This window comes from Canis aureus, chromosome 2 (assembly GCF_053574225.1).
Source record: "Canis aureus isolate CA01 chromosome 2, VMU_Caureus_v.1.0, whole genome shotgun sequence".
NCBI classification, from domain to species: Eukaryota; Metazoa; Chordata; class Mammalia; order Carnivora; family Canidae; genus Canis; species Canis aureus.
Genome location: NC_135612.1, coordinates 59167884 through 59186160, shown reverse-complemented (window position 1 = coordinate 59186160; position 18277 = coordinate 59167884). Strand labels below are relative to the sequence as shown.

The window sequence follows — 18277 nt, the reverse complement described above, 5'->3', positions numbered from 1 at the left end:
ACTCACTACTGTTCTGTAACAAATTACCCCCAAATTTAGCAGCTTGAGACAATAAGCATTTATTATCTTGATTTCTGTGGGTCAGAATCCAGGGCAGCTTAACCAGGGGCGGTGGGCGGTGGGGAGGTTCTGGCTTGGGGGTCTCACAAGGTCGTAGTCAAAATGTTGGCCTGGTGCTGCCACTGGAGCCACTTTCTTGCTCACCCTTGTGGGTGTTAGCCAGAGACCTCTATTCCTTGCCAGGCTGCCTGTGCGCTCACAGCACAGTGGCTCGCCTGTTCCAGAATGATCCCTGAGAGACCAAGAAACCATCATTCTGCTGTTATGTTGGATAGTCTGAGTAATCTCTTCACCCAAAGGACAAAGCAGAAAGTATACGGAGGAGAAACGGGTGCAAGTTAAAGAAGGCGGGCATGAACCTCTATCGGGGCTGTGCCAGGACCCAGTCTTCTGTGATGCATATCACTCCGCTGGGACCATGCCGGGGTGCAGCCCCAGGAGCACAGGTCATGGGCACCACCTTGCAGGCCGGCCTTGTCCCGGACCCTGTCCACACCCCTTCCCAGACTTCTGAGTCCAGGCCTCACTTCCTCCTTCCAATCACTCTTTCAGGTCCCACGATGAAATTGAAACGGCTCACGGTTCTGGACAAGTATAAAGACATCATCGACTCCTTTTACCGCGAGCAGAGAAAGTGAGCTGGAGCCATCCTCCCAGTTTCCGCTGAAGACAGCAGGCCTTTTGGAGGGTTATCCTGAGCCCCTTAGTCTGGGCGTGTGAGCTCCTGGCAAGGCTGTGAGGCCTCCACGTCCAGGCACGGCACTGGCATGGCCCTCTGCCAGGTCTGATGCCAACAGTAGCTGATGATGCCAAGAAGCTTCACACGTGCATAGTTTTAATTTTCAGCACTGCTTTTTGTTCAGGTGACAAATGAGATCAGCTGTCCTCCCAGAACTATAGGGCGGGTGGCTGGCCTGAGTCCCAGGCAGGGGGACAGTCCAGTGCACAGGCTGTGTGCTGGGGGAGGCAGAGTGACTTTGTGCCCTGCAGGGAAGCCAACAGTTTAACTTACCTAACGGCGGACTGACTCTGGAATCCTGTGGCTGCTGCCGACCCTGCCCTGCGAGTCCAGGTACTCGGGCACCTCACAATTGCCAACTGATTTGAAGCTTAATAAATTGCTGCTGCCTGTTTGATTGTACTGAGTGTAATTTGAATATTAAACTGTTTAACAGAATTGCCAACAAGTACCCAATCTTTCTTGCTGGTTGAGCAGGCGGGCCAGGCCAGAGTTGTGGTTATTTAAGCCATAGGACGGTGTGCCATGGGCGTGAGTGACCATTGACACCCTGGGACAAGCACAGGTGCAGGAGAGCATTGAGGGGAATATTCTGTAAAGGCAAGTGGCTGGCGCTAGCCCCCTGCACCCTGAATACCCAGAGACAAAGGGACCTCCGGCATCTCGCCAGGAGACAGGTGGAGAAAGCATGCATCTCAGTCAGTTCTGAAGTCTTTATTAGGGTGATCCAACACAACAGAGGAAGCTGCAGCCTGAACAAAGTAAAATACATGTGAGCCTGAAGTCTGCTTTATAAGCCTAAACATACTCAGGTGGGACACATGCTAAAAATCCCCTGTGCTCTGGGTGCAGTGTGCAAAGTGCAGGGGTTTGAATGCCACACAGGGGCAGGAGAGGACAGGAGTGGCCTTTGCTGTGGGGGTCGCATAGCTTTTCACAAAAATAGTGACCTAGAGTCTGACATAAAGGACAGTCGCGCTGCGGGGGGGAGGGGAAGGGGCAGAGGTCAGCAGCAGAGCTCAGCCCCCACTGCGGGGTCAGCTCTCACTGGCACTGCTATGGCACATGGAGGGCAGTGGCTCAGTGCCGTGGGGACAAGGCAGGCCAGCCAGCACCCCCAGCTCCTCACAGCCAGAATATTCCCGGTGGGGTCCTTCAGCTGCCATGGGGGGTGTGAGTCATGCTGCAGGCTCCTGTAGCCGGCTCTGCACCAGAGACTCCTCACCCTCACATGTCCAGTGGAAAGGCCGCCCCTGCCCTCCATTAAAGCTCTGGCCATGAAGGTGCATCTCCAGATAACAAAACACGTGTCTTTGTATCCAATATATTACCTATGTCTTATTACCAAAAATACATCTCTCATTACATAGTGCTTGGGTTTGAAATCTTTATTCACACTCAGTAATCCACGTAGAAGGACCCACCTGTCTACTTCCACATCACTAAAAAATATGCCGTTGTCACTGGTTTTGACCTGAACTTTCCAGGAAACCTCCTATGCCCACTTAGCTCTATAAGAATGTTACCTTGTGCTATCATGTCTGTAATCTGTTTTGTTTCTATTACATTTTTCATAAACCAAGGAAAACAGTGTCTTCTGAAAAAAGTTGTTTTCTCTTGTTAATTCTGTATCGTATTTATAGCTGAAGAAACCATTTTAACTGAAGTGTTAAAATGATTAACATGGCAAACGATACAGTCCACTTAAGAGTTTACAAAAAACATATACTGGATAGACATTTAATAAATAAAACAAGCGCTTAGGGAAAGTCCTTTGAAAGCAGGCCTAGGGACGTCACCTGCACCCTCTGCACAGATTTTGTTAAGAAAAGGCCGTATCTAAAAATGTACTGTCAGGAAAGAAGAGAACCAAATGTGTGCAAGACAGGAGGTGCCATACTGTATCAAGGTACATCTCATCGGGTGGGAATGACGGACAGACTCCATTCGCTGGATCCTCAATCTAAATCTCGTACTCGACGACAGATCTCCTCTGTGAAGTCTGAGCATTTTGCGTTGCCTCCTAAATCTTTTGTTAAGCTCTGAGAAAAAAAGCAAAGATAAAAATGCACCAACACATTCGACCAAAACAAGGCTGTTTTTATGGAAAGCCCCCCGGTGAGATGCTGGCAGGGCAAGTCTGGCTCCCCACCCACGGAAGAGCAAGGCCGAAGGCTGGCACTATGTTCCCACCCAGGAAGACTAGGGTCCAGTGAGCGCACACAAAACGCCTGGGGAAGACAAGACGCTCTCACCACAATGGGAAGCCAGGAGGCTTTCCAAAAATTTCCCTCCATACAGTAGATCCTAAGAAAACATCTGATTATGGACATTTAAACAAAAGCATAAATAAATCCCTTGGGGAATTTTTAAAGTTAAAAAAAAACATATTTTGAGATATTTTTGGAAGCTGAGAAACAAATACTAAGGTAATGTTTGAATCACTAATTTCTTTTTTTTTTTTTAACAATTTAAGTGTTTCTTTCCTTTTCAAAGATTGATTGATTGATTTATGATAGAGAGAGAGAGAGAGAGAGAGGCAGAGACACAGGAGGAGGGAGAAGCATGCTCCATGCTGGGAGCCTGACGTGGGACTTGATCCCGGGACTCCAGGATCACGCCCTGGGCCAAAGGCAGGCGCTAAACCACTGAGCCACCCAGGGATCCCCACTAACTTTTTTTTTAAGCAAGCTCTTCACCCAGTGTGGGGCTTGAAGTCATGAGCTCAAGATAAGGAATCTTGTGCTCCGCCAGTGGAGCTGGCCCAGCACCCCTCAATCATTGCCTCTCCAACTCTCCTCCTTAGAAGAGAAATTGTGCCATACTGCCCTGGGTCCTCTGACAGTCTGTCCTCCCTTCAGTCTGAATGGGATCTCGAGATACTTGTCTCTTGTCCCACTGTGTCCTGCACAATTATAAGGGTCACCGTGTACTTGAGGCGGTGCTCTGCAGAGCAGGTTGGGCTCTGGGGGCTTGGTGGGATAGCTTCCAGAAACGAATCCTAGGCCCTAGAGGCCCAGCTTAGTGTCCATGAGCCCCGTACTCTCTGCCCATGCTTGGAACAGCAAAGCTTGCTGAGTCAGAGCCAGACTGTGTGTGAGCCCCAACTTTGCCATGAAGGAGCCATGGGACCGTGGATAATCTGTTTCTCTGTGCCCCAGTCCCTTCACTTAGAAAAGGGGATTAACTGTAGCATCTCCTTCACAGAAGAGATTTGTGGAGATGAGAAACATAAAAAACATAGTCATGCAAGTACTTTGTTTCTATTGGCCACTATGATTACTTTCAGAAAAGCTCTGTTTTACTTTCCTAACACAGACACATGTTGTGTACCATGTCCAGCATCTGGATCTGCCCTGAGATTCCAGCCCCTGAGGCCTGGACCTTAGCTTTGCTTGCTGGGTTACACTCTGCAGACCCCACGATGTACATGACACATGTTTATTGCGGGTAGAAGCAGGGGCCTGGCCCAGATCGGGCACTGCCAACAGGATATCCAGGCCTAAATGGCTCTGGCTCCCAAATCTCGGCTCTTCCTGCTGCACACAGGTCTCCGCATCAGAGCTTCCTGACCCCTCCCTCATGAAACATGGGGCTCCTCTCTTCACAGAACACACTCCCGTGTGTGCACACGGCCTGAGTATGCTTGGGGTGCCATTGCCTGTTGCTTTCACCCGGACAAAATGTGTTCAAGAAGGTATTTGGGGGGGTCCCTGGGTGGCTCAGTGGTTTGGCGTCTGCCTTTGGCCCAGGGCGTGATCTTGGAAGTCCTGGGATCGAGTCCCGCATCGGGCTCCCTGTGTGGAGCCTGCTTCTCCCTCTGCCTGTGTCTCTGCCTCTCTCTCTGTGTCTCTCATGAATAAATAAAATATTTAAAAAAAAAAAAAAAAAAGAAGGTATTTGGCACAGCATAAGTATGGCAGATGACTGATACCTTTCCATCCTTAATTGTAGCAAAGCACGCAGCCTCAACCCTTGCAGCATGGTCAAAAAGCCCCATGTGGCGCAGCATCATCACAGCGCTGAGCAGGAGAGCCGTGGGGTTGGCCATGTCCTTGCCAGCAATGTCCGGGGCAGTTCCGTGAACCTAGCGGTGGGGAACACAACCACAGTCGGGGGACAGCCAACAGCCTCTTCCCAGCACATTGGGCCTGGTCCTGTCTCCTCATCAATGAGCAACAGCTACGGAACGGCTACTGTGCCCAACTCATCAGATATGGGTCCTGGCGGTAAAGGCTCAGAAAAATAGCCAAAGTCACAGAGAAAAAGTACAAAATATGGACTAACAATCTTTTCCGATTTCCGATAAAATGTAACTGAGGAAAGACATAATAAATGATAAGGATACAAAATTAAGGAGGAAATCAATGAATAAGCTTATATAAAACCTGAACCCCAGGGAAAACTCAACAATTGAACCATATCCATGCAGATAACCCACCCTGGCCTCAGGCCATTCCTGTGACCGCGGCTTCACGGTTACCCAGGGCCTTACCGACTCGAAGATCGCTACCCCGTTGGCTCCAATGTTGCCACTTGGTGTCACACCAAGACCTCCAATCAATCCCGCGCACAGGTCACTAGCAGCAGAAAAACATTTCAAAGAGTATTCTGGAAAGCCTCACCCAGACTTCCCGCCAAAAGGAAGCAGAGCTCCTTGAGAAACAGCTGATCCAGGGCCACAGTCAGGAAGGGGCAGCGTACTGTCTCAGAAAGCACACAGTAGGCCATGCCCAGGGGACACAACACAGCTCAAAGGGCCATGCACCGGCCAGTATGAATGATGGTGATGTCGGATGTAACTCACAGTTGTATCCAAGAGTCAAATTGATACAAAAACGGATGCAAATAAATGAGAGAAGCTTATTCTCACAGCAGAATACCCACTAACAGGTGGAGAAGGAATAGTGGCCACCTTTGTGGGGCAAGGGACAAGGGGACGAAGGGGGAGGGGAGGAGCGACACCAGCAAGGGTGCTAAGATGCGGGCACTCAGGTGGTGGGGGCCAGGGACACAGCAATTTTCCTTTTCTGTAAGCCTGCAATTCTGCCAAAAGTCACAAAAATTTGGTAAAAATGACCACCCAAGGGCTATACATAACACGGCAAAATCAATCAACCAAAAAAACATCTCAGCATGGGAAGAGGGACAACAGCCCAGAGCCGATCTGACAAACAGATGAATAACCCATCCAACCTCTAATCACTGACATCACCACCCAAATGCTAGGATCCAACTCATATGACACACGCTATACTTAATAAAAATTGATTCAAACTCCTTAAGCCACATTCATTTTAGGACATTTATAAATAAATTACAGACTGAAAAGGAATAGCTGGACTCACCTAAGGATGTCTCCATACAAATTTGGCATAACAAGGACATCAAATTGGGACGGATCCTGGACCATCTGTAAGAGACAAATCTGTGTGTTTAGCGACCAACACGGCACACTGCTGCATCCGCAGCACGCCGCAGAAAGTAGCAGGTAAGCAAGCACGTATACTTACATTCAGACATACTGTATCAAGGTACATCTCATTAAATTTAATATCTTTACAGTTTTCAGCAACTTCCCTGCATTTTTGTAGAAAAAGCCCATCTGACATTCGCCTGTATTTAATCAAATAAAAATTGTTGAAAAGACTTGCAGAAAGAAAAGGATCAGGTCAGAGAGTAAAGATAAGTTCAAGAAATGTTTCGGAAGCCCAGACGTCAGATTTCAATTATATTAAAATTATTTTTTTGGCAGTTAATAAAATGCAAACTGAAAATGTTTTAGAGTATTTCCAGAAGCACAAAAGGGCATAAAAATGTAAAATCGTTTTATCATAATAAAGACTATGCTTTTTAACTAGTTCTAAGTCCAGCAAGAATTAAGAAATATCTATTAATAAGAAAATGCTAAAATTGCTTTAAAAGATAAACTTAATCAATCATTTAAGTGGTTGGACTATTGCACACGCTCAACCCCCTTCCTAGGTCAGGGAACCGGTTTCTGCACACACCCGGAGCTGCCTTAAGCAGTGGAGTGAGCAGAAAGACAACCACAAACCATCCATCAGGCAGCCCCAGTGTGACCATTTTAGAGATGCTCCCCTGGTCTACGTGGACAACAGGAGTGCCCCTGCCCTTTGAACTGCATGGCCTGGGTACACCACAGCCACAGCACATGGGGACCCAGACTCCAGCATCCTTCTCTGATAATGCCCAGTCTCTCCTGACATACCAGGACCTGAACTCCCACCCTCCAATCTGCTGCATACACAGGACACGAGACTCGAGAGAGACATGGACCCACTGACTGAGGGGAAGAAAGGGAAGCTGGATCACTGCCCGCCCCCACCAACTGCCTGAGCACGTGCGGCTCTGGCCGGGACTCACATGATATTGGCTTTGTGCACAGCTGTGACGTTACTCCGGTGGTTGTTGCGGGCATACTCGAAGGCAAACTCAGCAATGCGCCTGCTCGCCTCCTCAGTGATGAGCTTGATGCTCTGAACGACCCCATCCACGATCTGAAGAGCAGGTCCTTGCCTCACTGGACTGGCCCGGCGCCGGGCCGTGGCCGGTGAGGATGCACCCCGATGTGGGGCGTCCCAGAGGTTAATAACATCATCAGCCCCAGTCCCACCCCAGCCCCATAGAGTAGGTAACATAAGGCCCCCTGAACAGATGAGGATAACTGAGGTGCAGGGGTGGCCACCTGCCCCCAAGAACACGGCTGTGAACTGGAAGATTCAAACTTCCAACAGAGGGCACTCCCCAGGCCTGGGTCCAAGCCCCACTGCCTGACGCCAAGCCAGGACTGAGGCCCATGCCCACACCTTGCAGAGGTCACAGGCAGCTGTCTGTGCGAGATGTGTCCAACAAACGGGAATCGGAAAAACTGTCCCAAGTGCAAGTGTGTGAAATGAACATACCACATGCTCTATGCCACTGTACTCTCCTTCTGTGTTCTCCCGGATGGTGACAATGTTCACGTCGGTGTAAGGGGTTTTGTAACCCTCGATTGAAACACACGGTCGGACATTTGCATAAAGGTCAAATGTCTTACGCAGCAGTAAATTCATAGATGGGTGGCCTGCTGCTATTGGGGTCTTCAGAGGGCCTGTAGTAAAGAGCACCCAGATGACAACAGGGTTCTGGGGTTTTCTGCTTCTTTATAAACACAAGTATAGAACGTTTATTTGAAATTCCAATTCTTCCTTGTTTCACTTTTCCACTAGAACTTTGGATAAGTAGCTGTGTGACACATGTAACATGCATGCTTAGGAACTAACAGACACTTTTACAACAGACCAAGGGTCACTTGAAAGGACAGGCAGTTCTCTGTTTTCTAAGCATGGCTGTCACTCTCAGGCACTCCCAGGTCACCGGCTAATCTACCCGGGCCACCATGAGGGTGTCTGTCTCTGACTTTATCTCCCTGATTCAAATGAAGGAGGAAGAGTTCCATGGAAGCTTTCTGGAACATTACTGCCTTCCTTAGTAACACTGCATACCTCATGGGAGAGGGCCAGGCTCGGCAGTATCTGACCCTCGCCCCTACCAATGAGGTAACAACACTTACTGTCATTTAAAAGTGAAGGAAAGGGGTGCCTGGGGGGCTCAGTGGGTGAAGTGTCTGCCTTCAGCTCAAATCATGATCCCAGCGTCCTGGAATCAAGTCCCACATTGGGCTCCCTGCTCAGTGTGGAGTTTGGTTCTTCTTCTGTCCCTCCCTGCTGGTGCTCTCTCTCTCTCTCGAATAAATAAATAAAATCTTTAAAAAATAAAATAAAAGTGAAGGGAAAAAAAACAAAAGATCAAAAGCAAGAGTAAGAAAATTGCCTAAGCCTCCCAGCAGTAAGTGGGATGGGATTCAAACTTACATCTGTCTGGACTGTATTGAATGGGAATCAGGTACATGCTCATATTTTGAATCATGACCTGAAGCATGTATTAATTAAAATAATAAAACCGTGAAAAGTCTGCAGAAGATAAACCTAGCACAAATATACACTTTCACTGACACTGAACATTCTTTTGCGTCTGCCTGTCTGTCTGCCTGTCGCCGAAACACAACGTGTCAGCACCCTTGAACATTCTTACTGGGGAACAATACACCCCAAATGAAAACAATCTGACCATAACTAAGTAGCTTCATTTGGGGTGCACAATACAACATATGGAGAAGGTTGTGTGCCTGAAACTAACATAACAGTGTGTTAGCAACATTCAAATAAAGACATTCTGAGAACAGAAAGAAGTACGCTGCTTCACACAGGATGGTTTGTTTTAATATGGTCAGGCCCTATTTAGCTTCAACACAGAATCTCTCAGAAACATGACACTGGAAGCAGAAACCCATAGGAGCCGCCACATCCACTACCTTTCAGGCCCATCTTGTTCTTATCCATGGACTCTTTGGCTTCAGGAGGGATCATCCACTTTCCCCCGGGTCCTTGAATGGCAGTGACATTCCGCTCCTCCCACTGAATGGGCGCCTAGATGTCAAGGCACAGAGCACAGTGAGCCGCACAGTGACTGGCACGCATACAGTTACAAACTTCTCCAACTTTGGGTGCAATGAGTGATAACACATAATATACATCCAGAAAGTTCCTGGCATTCGAAGAGCTGTCACTCCCTAGTGTGCCCAGAGCGCCTCTCTGTGCTACCCTGTCTGGTTCAAACCTGGCTGCCACCTGCCCACTTATCTCTCAAAAGCCCTAATGTGGCTACGATTAGAATATTGCAAGGATGGGACGCCTGGGTGGCTCAGCAGTTGAGCGTCTGCCTTCAGCCCAGGGCATGATCCTGGAGTCCCGGGATCGAGTCCCATAGTGGGCTCTCTGCATGGTGCCTGCTTCTCTTTCTGCCTGTGTCTCTGCCTCTCTCTCTGTGTGTCTCTCATGAATAAATAAATAAAATCTTAAAAAAAAAAGAATATCACAAGGAAGGGAGAAGTATGCCTGCCGTAGGAACCCAGGGATCACATGCTAAGTGAGGGAAGCCCATCATAAAAAGCCACATAGTACAAAACCCCACTCATATGAAATGTCCAGAAGAGGCAAGTGTGTGGACAGAAAGTAGACAAGTGCCTGCCTGGGGCAAGCAAAGGGGGGAGGGTGCTGAGAGGGTTGCAGGATGGGCAGCGGGTGTGAAGGTGGGTCAGGTTTCTGTCTGGGGACTGAGCATGCTCTAAAGTTAGAACACAGTGCTGGCTGTACAAGTCTGCATGCGCTGCAGACCACGGACTTGGACCGCACCCTGCAAACAGACAAACTGTGGGGTACTTCAATAAAGCCAGTTAAAAACCCCAGGTACAGCATGTAAGCTGCTCAGGAGCCCCAGCCTTCCCCACCGGCACTGACGGCGGGTGAGCAATTGCACCCAGTTCTACTATCCCAGCCTTGGATCCTCTGTAGGATCATGGTTAGGAAACATGGTTAGGAAAACTAAGTATGTATGGTTTAAACAAATCTCCGTCCCCACCCCACATTGGGCGGTATCATGACAGTGCAGGATCTTGCCTAGCTGCCATGTCAAACACAACCAACTTTCCCGAATTCCCCAAACAAAAGCATTTTCAACTATCTGCTGCATGGGAGGCTGGGCTATTAGAATAATCATATCTCCTACTTGATGGTAATAATGCTTCAGAATTTTTTTTATGGCCCTGCGGTTTAGTGCCACCTTTGGCCTGGGGTGTGAATCTGGAGAGCTGGGATCAAGTCCCACGTCAGGCTCCCTGCATGGAGCCTGCTTCTCCCTCTGTCTGTGTCCCTGCCTCTCTCTCTCTCTCTCTCTCTGTGTCTGTCATGAATAAATAAATAAAATCTTAAAAAAAAAAAGATTTTTTTTAATCTTTCAAAAATCTCATCTACAGTTTTTTAAAATATCAGTTTTATTCTTCTTGGCAGGAGGGCAGATATGAGGCAGACAGGTGCCTTGGCAGGGCCTCAAGACCCACACATGCAAGCAACAGCACTGCTCAGGTGACTGAGTCCAACGAAGCCCGTGCACCCTACACTAACCTCCCCACTTTACACAAACAGGAGTAACTTATCCTGAGACTCCAATTGGCTAAGAAAAGATCTGTACACGTTATTATTAAAGACAGTTTTTAAACGCACTTACTTTGGCAGCATCAAAAATCTTCATAACTGCAGCTGAGATCTCAGGGCCGATACCATCTCCTGGAATTAAAGTGACTGTCTGAACCTGAGTGTGAGATATCAGCAAAGACAGTCTGGATTAATTTTGGAAGGTTTGGGAAAGAACATCACTGACAGAGAAATCCAGTTCATTGGTGGGGAGCAGTGAGGGGCTCAAGAAGACTCAAAGGCCTTCGAGTAAAGAGATGTCCCTCTGGAGAGTTCACCAAAATGGAGGCGAGACTCTAGAGACTCAACTCTACTCTTCACCTGAGTTCTGAGGCTTTGAAAAAACGTAAGTGATGCTCTTTAGATAAAACAAAAATAAACTACTAAGTAGACTTCCCAATTCACATTTCAGACAAGCTACAAAGAGACCAATTAAGTCTATGAAACCAAAGAGAACAAAGTTTCCACAATGTTCTCTCACTGAAATTCAGGGGGTTTCTCATGAAGGCAACTGCTCTCCTCTCCAGTGGGATTCTGGAGAGTTAGATCCTCACCCAACCCAGGCTAAAAAACATTCAGACACATTTCCAGAATACGGCTGCAGTCTGTTCTAGAACTCAGAGAAAATCAGACTTCCAATCGCCGGGGTGGGGGGTGGGGTGGGGGGTGTCCTCTGCTTTTCTGAGCAGAGACACTGGCTCCTCCATGACAAATGTCATCTGAGGGAGCCCGGCAGAGATTTTATGTGCGACCTACAAGAACAGCAAGTGTGGTCACGCCAGCAGAGTCTGAGGTAGACCTAGAATGGCAAGTGTGTTTATAATGTAACATCAGGGGTTTATTACAGAGGCTTCAAACAATCCAGTCAGCATTTCAAATGTAGAAATAAAAATGTGTAAAGGGAAATCATGATGGGATTTCAATGAGTTAAGATCATATTCAGACCCCCCCCCCCCCCCCCCCGCCAACTGCGGACAATACGTGTCATTATCAGGGGACCTTCTCTCAGCAGGAAGTCTGCCCACACAGTGGTCCCCAACTTTTCCAGTCTTCCTTGCCTGTGCTATATTTTTTAAGAAATCACTGATTCAAGTGTCCCTGGCCTTTTGCCTTCCACTGATAGTCACTGAGCAGGTAGACTCATTATTTCTGAATTCCTCTGTATTACTGAAGAAAGTTTTTTAAAAGTTAGTTTCTGTTCTTTTTTCTTTCAGATATAATCCCCTCCCTGCCAGGCGAATATCTTCACAAAACAGACATTTCAAGTGATAGTGGAGAGTAATGATGGTCTCATGAGCTTTCGGAGTGCGTAGAAATGCTAGCATGGCCAGCCTTGTGCGTGAAGCATAAGCCTCCTTCTGCATCTTTTGTATAAGCCAAGCCAAAGAACCCTCTGGCTTCTTCTTCCTGTTCTCCCAACACATAGTAATAAATGGCATTAGGCCACCAGAAGAATCTACTTTTCCTCCGCGATAGAGAAAGTAAGCGGAAGAAACAGGTCTTATAGAGATATATGAGAGTAGAGGAATTACGAAATACAAATCAGATTCTGTGAGAAAGGGGTAAAATAAAAACAAACAGGAAGTCACTGACCCACAGTCTTAGAATGCTCTAAAAATGTGGTATCAGCTTTTAAAGCACAGAATTCTAATGCTGGAGATTCTAAAAGCAGCAGATTTCTTGAGAAATAGGTGATCCACTACAATGACAGTCTATAAAGACTGCATGAGGACATATGAGCCCACAGGGCTCAGATGAGTTTGAGGCATTCCTAATTAGCGGTCAATCTACTGTTTTTAGGGAAGCTCATAAAAGAAAAATGCAAAGCAGGTTTTGAAGCTTCTCAACAATTTTCTCTCAACTTGTACTGGTTTCAAAAAAAACCAGTCTTACGAAAATGAGATTGTAAAGTAATCTCAAGGGTAGGCTCAAGGGTAATTTCTATTTTTAACCAGGCTCCTTTAAGACATTACAGAGCCAGCTGTAACATAATTCTTAAATGTGCAAGCAATCGGATGGATTTACGCGTGTCAGCCAACAATTTAAATATCCAGTATAAGTATGACAAGTTTTTCCTAATTTTAAATAAATGGTGACAAAAAACTATATAATAAATGTGCTAGAGCATCTTTCTTGAGAAACTTCTAAAAAGGAAAAAAATAAAAGATAATTATACTCACACCACCAGCAAAAGCTCTGGTCACCTGTTTTTGGTTGTGGAATGCCCCCAGCAGCCGAGAGACCTACATCAATATCAACAAAGAAATGTCATGCATAGAATTAAAAACCATATACAGGTGGGGACGAGGCCATTTCTGATAGATGCTGCGGCTGCTGCAAGTTTGCACACATACATTCCGGAACTTCGGAGGAATATTTTTCTCATGAATTAGCTCAATGTGACAAGCTATCTCAGATTTGAAAACCTAAATATTTGGTTTATCTTTGCTTTGAAAATTTAAGTACTATACACTTTTAAAGTTGATTTGATGAATAGAAGTTGTCAAAAAATATTGAAGGTGGAATGAAACTATACCCTTTTAGCTCAAACACTGGATTTTTCTCAGATGACCTGGAAGGTTTTATGTCAACGTTCTTGACTACTGGGTCAATTTGGGGTGAACCCATACTCTAAGAAAACTATCACTAATTTTGTTTTGTTTTAAGATTGATTTATTTATTCATGAGAGACACATAGAGAATCAGAGACACAGGCAGAGGGAGAAGCAGGCTCCCCGTGGGAAGCCCGATGTGGGACTCGATCCCAGGACCCCAGGATCACAACCTGAGCCAAAGGCAGACGCTCAACCACTGAGCCACTCAGGTACCCAGCTATCACTAATTTTAGAGCTGGAAGGGTCCTTACAAATTCCAGAGCCCAACTCACTCATTCTATAGCTGGAGACATTGGTGTCTCAAGGGTCAGGATCTGCCTAAGGCCACAGAGTGATCACAGAGGCCAGAGTTTATGTCTGCTGACTTCTAGTCCAGAGATCCTTCAATTACATGTCATGCCTACTCTTCTCCCATGATTTAGTAATTATACTTTATAATAACAAAAATCTAACAAAGTTTATTTAATACCATTTGATACCTGTGTCATATAGAATGAAGATTTTACTTATTTTTTCTTATTTTTCTGATAATATAGGTAACATGGTCATTATTGTTAACTGTCAGGTTAGGGGATACAGAAAAAAAAAGTGACCTACTAACCCCACTATGAGATATTACCACCAGTATATTGTGGGGTTTTTTTGTTTTTTGTTTTTTTTATTTTATTTTTTTCCAGTATATTGTTTTCCACTCAACACTATCAGACACTAGAAACAAGTTTTAAAAGGTTGTTTTGAACTTTAATAACTTGGTTGTTGAAAACTGGTACAAAGTCCTATTATGAAATTGGGTACATAGGGTAAAGTTACTAAAATTCATTAAAATTTATAAAGGTAGGGGATCCCTGGGTGGCTCAGCGGTTTAGCGCTTGCTTTCGGCATGATCCTGGGTCCCGGGATCGAGTCCCACTTCAGGCTCCCTGCATGGAGCCTGCTTCTCCCTCTGCCTGTGTCTCTACTTCTCTCTCTCTCTGTTAACTCTCACAAATAAATTTTTAAAATCTTAAAAAAAAAATTATAAAGGTAACTTTTTTCATGCTAGACAAATAAGCAGATACATTTGTCATATGGTGGCTTAGTCTTCCTTTCTGGAGAGAATTCTCCCAAGGCCCGACCCTCTGCTGGCATCTACTAATGAGATGCCAAGCAGCAGCCAAACAGGTATGAATGAACCGTATTCTCTAACCTGGCATCTACAGTCATCTCTCTGGGCTGAAAAACCAAAAAAATAGGGCCAGACCCAAAAGAACACACTGGCAAAAAACCTTAATCCTAGAACATGATTCATCCACAGACAGATGGGCTACTGGAAGAGAGGCCATGTAAAAGCCACTCTGTGACAGGCAACATTATAAAATGTGCATGAGTGTTTTTCCCCATCCCCCGCCCCACCCCAGAAAGAGGGGGAAAATAATCCTACAAAACAGGCCCATGTCTTTGTGACAAAGACTCAACCCAAAAGTGATTTTTTTTTTTTAAAGATTTTATTTATTTATTCATGAGAGACAGAGAGAGAGGCAGAGGGAGAAGCAGGCTCCATGCAGGGAGCCTGAAGTGGGACTCAATCCAGGGTCTCCAGGATCATGTCCTGGACTGAAGGCGGCGCTAAACCGCTGAGCCACTGGGGCTGCCCCCAAAATGATTCAAAATGTCAATCCAGGGATGCCTCGGTGGCTCAGTGGGTTAAACGCCTGCCTTCGGCTCAGGTCATGATCAGGGTCCTGAGATAAAACCCTGCATGGGGAGCTCAGTGTGGAGTCCACTTCTCCCTCTGCTCACGCTCTCCCTTGTTCACTTTCTCAAATAAATAAAATCTTTAAAAATAAAATAAAATAAAATGTCAATCCACAAGCACAAAGATTTTTGTTTTGCTCATTGTTGGCTCTCCAGTGTCCAGAACAGCATGGGACACACAAGAAGTGTTCCCTCTGGAGTATTTTTGGAGAAACACAAGCCGGCCTCAATCATCTCTCTTATCTGACAAGTCCCCACCCCAGCAAACATCTTTAATACTTAGGACATCTTCTCTAACAGCCAGTCTTGTCCATGTTTGTCATCTCTCCTACGTGATCTTAGAATAAGGCAGTATACATCTAAGTCAGTAAAATGACCCAGAACTTTAAGTAAAATGAGCTTTTCAATTATTTTTTTTTACTTTTTAAGGATTTTATTTATTCATGAGAGACAAAGAGGCAAGAGACACAGGCAGAGGGAGAAGCAGGCTCCATGAAGGGAGCCTGATGTAGTACTCTAGGACTCAATCCTGGGTCTCCAGGATCACGCCCTAGGCTGAAGGCAGCGCTAAACTGCTAAGCCACCCGGGCTGCCCCAAAATGAGCTTTTTTAAAAGCAGAGACTGTCTCGTACTTTATAATGTACTTGTACGTACTTTACATGGTGTTATCTCTATAAAACCTGGAAAGGTAGGTATTAGTGGTCCCTTTCAGATGAGGACACTAAGGCCAGGCTCATAGACTTCCTGTCCTGGGCCATCTGAATCCATTGCTTCTTACTTCCTTTATTACCTTCATAATCCAACTTAAAAACACAAATACAGTGTTGGACGTATGACAGATACTCACTTAATAAATATTTGCTGCTCGGGAACTGGCTTATTGTAAATACTGCATTTTATAACCAGAAAGGTCTTGGGATGCCTGGGTGGCTGGTTGAGAACCTGGCTTCGGCCCAGGCTGTGATCCTGAAGTCCTGGGATCCAGTCCCACTTCAGGCTCCCTGCATGGAGTCTCTCTCTCTCTCTCTCTCTGTCTCTCATGAATGAATGAATAAATAAATAAATAAATAAAATCTAAAAAAAAAAAAAAAAAAAAAAAGAAAAAGAAAAAAAGAACCGGAAAGGTCTTTAGAAAGCTAGTGTTTTCTCTAAATAAAGCTTTTCTGGATTAAAAAAAAAAATTAAGGGGCAGCCCGGGTGGTTCAGAGGTTTAGCCCCGCCTTCAGCCCAGGGCATGATCCTGGGGTCCCGGGATTGAGTCCTAGGGATTGAGTCCTACGTCGGGCTCCCTGCGTGGAGCCTGCTTCTCCCTCTGCCTGTGTCTCTGCCTCTCTCTCTCTCTGTCTCTCATGAATAAATAAGTAAATAAATCTTCAAAAAAAATTAAGCTGCAGACTTTTTTTTCAAATAAAAGTCTAGAAGGAACTCCAACAGAGGAACTACTGTGACTGAAACCCACATCAGCCCAGCATCTCCAGCATCCTGGGGCGTGGGTCTCTGAAGCACCTTCCACTCCAACCCCTAAAGGGAGAAGCGGGACCCACAGAGGTCCAGTGATGGCCAAGGTCACACAGGAGTCCGTGTCAGGGGAGAACCTCATCTGACTCCACAACCCACTGCTTTCTGAATACCCACTATATGGGTTTTTTCTTGCACTCTGCAATAAAGGCAAAGCAAATTTCCCAACACATCCACCATCAACAGAACTGCTTTATTAGTCTGCCACTCTACCTACCAAAGATGAAGCAGGTGTTAAGTGGGGGTAAACTCCGTGATTCAAGGTTTGATTTCTGCTGAGACAGTGATACAGAAATCACTTTTACCTCCAGGAGCAAATGTGGCATAACAGTCACCGTCATACACACATCCAGGTCTGGAGAGGGTAACCAAGCAGAGCCCAGTTACTGAGGCCCAAGCACCACTGTCTGCTGGTGGCTGCTGGGAAACCTTCAGATGTGTGTTCCTTCCGCATGTGCTAGGTACTTTCACATTACTTTATGTGATCCTCAAACAACTCTGTGAGGCAAGTATAGGTGTTTTACAGACGAGCATCCAAAGCTCAGAGAAGTAAAGTAATTTGCTCAAGGTCACACAGCCCATTAGCAGCATTGTCCGGATTCAAACCTAGGACTTGGGGGCAGACTCCCCGCAGAGCTCTTTTCATTAAATCACAGCGATCTGGGTCACTCTTTAAGCTCAAAGCAAAAGGAGAATAGCACCAAGTTTCACCAAAAACAACCTGAACTGCTTGTAGTAGATTTCTAGGGGGCCAGGCTTGTGAGGAGCAACAGGAGACCCGAGGGCCCACTTTCCCGTGGCGTCACCGGTGTGACCTTGGCCGCAGAGCAGACAGTACGCGGGTGAGAACTAGCAAGCCGGACCCCGCGGCCGCCCAGTTCCGACCCCGACGCCGCGCGTGACCTTGAGCCGCAGCGCCTTGCAGACGCAGGCAGGCTCGGCCGCGACCTCGGTGCCCCCTGGCGTCGCCGCGCCCCCTGGCGCCCCTGCGGCCCGGCCCGCGCCCCGAGCTGTCAGGGCCAGCGACGGCTCTCCAGGTCGCGGCGCTCGCCCCCGGGACAGGGCAGGGGCTGGGCGGGGATCTCCCGGCTGCGAGGAAACCCCGCGCCGTCCGACGGTGGGCCCGTGGGCCGCCGTCCCCACCGCCCCGCAACCCCGGCCCCCGCGCCAGGCTCAGGCCGGGCTCAGGCCGGGCTCCCGCGCGGCGCTCCTGGGGATGCCCGGGCCCCGCCGTGACCTTGGCCCCGCCTCAGGCGCCACCGTCCGCGCACCGGGCCGCCGCCACAGCCCGCGACCGCCGAGGCCCGCGCGCCCGCCCCCGCCCCCGCCCGCTGGCTCCCTGGCCGCGAGCCCGCCGGCCGCACTCCGGCCCGGCGCCCACCTTGGAGATCCACGCGGGGCCAGCCATAGCGTCCCTCCTGGCGCCGCGACGGCAGCAGCGACCGCAGTGCGCAGCCGCGCAGCCCGCCGCCGAGCCCTCCCCCGGCGAAACCACGCCCCCTCCCGGCCCCGCCCC

The 18277-nt window shown here is 47.5% G+C and overlaps 2 protein-coding genes across 9 annotated transcripts in view; one reads left to right on the top strand and one right to left on the bottom strand.

Moving 5' to 3' along the window:
- ACSBG1 (acyl-CoA synthetase bubblegum family member 1) overlaps nt 1-1237 on the top strand; it is a 48041-nt gene extending 46804 nt beyond the window's left edge. For all 4 annotated transcript variants that reach the window (XM_077874700.1, XM_077874673.1, XM_077874692.1 and 1 more), the window contains one exon: nt 613-1237. In XM_077874700.1, coding sequence (XP_077730826.1) covers nt 613-698 — 86 coding nt within the window. In that variant the 3' untranslated portion in view covers nt 699-1237. The remainder of the gene's footprint in view (nt 1-612) is intronic.
- Nucleotides 1238-1498: 261 nt separating this feature from the next.
- Nucleotides 1499-18261, bottom strand: IDH3A (isocitrate dehydrogenase (NAD(+)) 3 catalytic subunit alpha). Of its 5 annotated transcripts, none has more exons than XM_077874714.1 (11): nt 18143-18261; nt 13074-13136; nt 10928-11011; nt 9177-9291; nt 7726-7913; nt 7187-7320; nt 6313-6415; nt 6148-6212; nt 5295-5379; nt 4734-4886; nt 1499-2841 (listed from the first exon to the last, which is right to left on the bottom strand). In XM_077874714.1, the coding sequence occupies exons 1-11, from the start codon at nt 18167-18169 to the stop codon at nt 2758-2760; spliced, it is 1101 nt and encodes a 366-aa protein (XP_077730840.1). In that variant the 5' UTR covers nt 18170-18261; the 3' UTR covers nt 1499-2757. The 5 variants fall into 5 exon arrangements, with proteins under 5 accessions (XP_077730840.1, XP_077730850.1, XP_077730878.1 ...); XM_077874724.1 differs by having other exon boundaries at nt 13098-13136; nt 18143-18250; XM_077874752.1 differs by having other exon boundaries at nt 10928-10986; nt 18143-18224.
- Between the last annotated feature and the right edge of the window lie 16 nt (nt 18262-18277).